This window comes from Chiloscyllium plagiosum, chromosome 37 (genome assembly GCF_004010195.1).
Source record: "Chiloscyllium plagiosum isolate BGI_BamShark_2017 chromosome 37, ASM401019v2, whole genome shotgun sequence".
NCBI classification, from domain to species: domain Eukaryota; kingdom Metazoa; phylum Chordata; class Chondrichthyes; order Orectolobiformes; family Hemiscylliidae; genus Chiloscyllium; species Chiloscyllium plagiosum.
The window spans coordinates 17,617,759-17,619,897 of NC_057746.1; the positions used below are offsets into that span (position 1 = coordinate 17,617,759).

Below are 2,139 nucleotides of genomic sequence, written 5' to 3' on the forward strand. Positions count from 1 at the left end.
ATTATTGAAATCTTTTCACCAACAGAGGAGAAGGTAAAACATCGAGGCATCTTTACACTTCATCCTCTACTGCTTAGCCGTCCAGGTGGAATATAGTGATCTATCCTGAGTTTATGCATGCCTACCATGAAACACCTTTGTGAAAACGTGTTGAAACATTGAATCAGACGCGGGATGCCATCAAGGACAGGTGGACACCATGGGATGTGGATTGCTTTATTTGCCCCTCCAACTTTATTTTGATTCAATTAACACCCTTTCCTTTCATCTTTTTCCACATAATCATTGTCCTCATCAGTCTTTGGCTTGTTAATGGTTCGCTTACCGATATGGGCGTTTTTCCTTGTGGTTGAAGTGTACAATAAAGTTCTTGTGCAATGGTGCCTTTTTCATCAGTCAGTGCACACACACACACACAATCACAGCTGCGCAGTGGTACAAAGGAATTATATAGAACATTAAAAGCCCTTTTTAGCATGAAGTATGTACTTATAAATATACACAAGTACATATATCTGTCCCATTTTCCCTTACTAGGCACATTGCCTTGGTGGGGTCCTCCAGATGCTAATCCAAATACTTTTTAAAAGATGTGAGCTTTCCTGCCTCAACTAATCTTCCATTCTCGATCACCCACACCTAAAACCCACCCCTCACCTCCGGCTGAATGTAAGGATTTTTACTCAAATCCCCTTCGACCTTCCCACTTTTAATTTTAAAATTGTGTTGTCTTATTATTGACTCTTCAACTAAAGGGAACAGCTGCTTTACATTCTTTCTGTCCATCTCCTCATAATCTCAGGCAATTCTATTAGGACCCCCCTCCCACCTCAACCATCTCTGCTCTAACAAAACAACCCGAGCTTATCGAGTCTCATGGCAGCCATGATAACGTATTGGTCAGTCTGCTCTGCACCCCCTCGAGTGCAATCACTCCTTTCTGGAGTGTGGTTACTAGAACTACACGCAGTATTGCAGCTGTGGTCTGACCAAAATTCTGTATAGCTCCAAAATAGCCTCCCTGCTCTTGCAATCTATACCTTGACTGATGAAAACAAGCGTCGTATATGTCTTCTGAACTACCCGATTTATCTTTCCTACCACCTACAGGGAATTGCAGACAAGCACCCCAGGATCACTCTGTCCTTTTAGGTTCTTAATGTATACCATTCATTGAATACTCCCTTGTCTGGTTGCATGTGTTCACATAAGCTGGGGATATTTGCCTGTGATATAGAGAGCGAAAACAAAACTTACAAACGGCCTGCAGTTTTTTTCTTCTTCTTTGTTTCCACTCCCTCATATCCGGAAACTGAACTCAAGTTCACTCGCTCGTTGAATGACTCAAATGTTCCAATTCAAATGCAACCTGGATTATCAATCGACTGACTTCTGGGAGAATGCATTGGATTGCAGTTACCTGGATCACCGCTGTGCTCTCAGGTAAGCAGGTTTTGACATGAATTCACACCAGGTTCGCACAAGCAAGCATAATTTTTTGTCATGTTATTTGCCTTTTTAGAGTGGGGACACCTTAATATCTCAACACTGTGGTAATGCATGACCTCTGAGCAATCCGAACCCATTTATACATGAATGAGAGAACTGTCGTCCAGAAGATGATGCTTCGTAGTTACTGGTCGTGAACTAAAGCATTGAGTTGAACGGCTAATAATCCGAAGGAAAATACAGGGGGGTCGACATTAGAAATGATAACACTGATAAGATAAATGAAAAAGCATTGGTTAAGATAAGGAGAGTTGAAGATAACTCCTATCTAAGTAGTCAGAATGCGGCTGAGAAATATGGATAGATAGCCAGATCGATGGAATAGTAGATAGACAAACACAGGCAGGTGAAGGAAAGATAGGCATACAGATCATTGGATGGATATTGCGATAGACAGGCATACATAAATAATTAGATTTTTGGAGAGGCAAATCAATACACAGATAAATGGGCATAACTGTACAGAAAAAAAAGGTTGATAGACAGACATGCAGAACGAAATCCCAATAGCCAGATGACTAAACAGACAGACGGAGAGAAAAACAGGTAGATAGATAGATAGATAGATAGATAGATAGATAGATAGATAGATAGTTAGATAGATAGATAGATAGATAGATAGATAGATAG

The 2,139-nt window shown here is 40.7% G+C and overlaps 1 protein-coding gene across 2 annotated transcripts in view; it reads left to right on the forward strand.

The window, feature by feature from the left end:
- Positions 1–1,335: 1,335 nt before the first annotated feature.
- The window catches only part of LOC122541165, a 12,051-nt gene continuing 11,247 nt past the window's right edge, over positions 1,336–2,139 (forward strand). For both annotated transcript variants that reach the window (XM_043677781.1, XM_043677783.1), the window contains exon 1: positions 1,336–1,443. In XM_043677781.1, the coding sequence (XP_043533716.1) occupies positions 1,401–1,443 (43 nt within the window). In that variant the 5' untranslated portion in view covers positions 1,336–1,400. The remainder of the gene's footprint in view (positions 1,444–2,139) is intronic.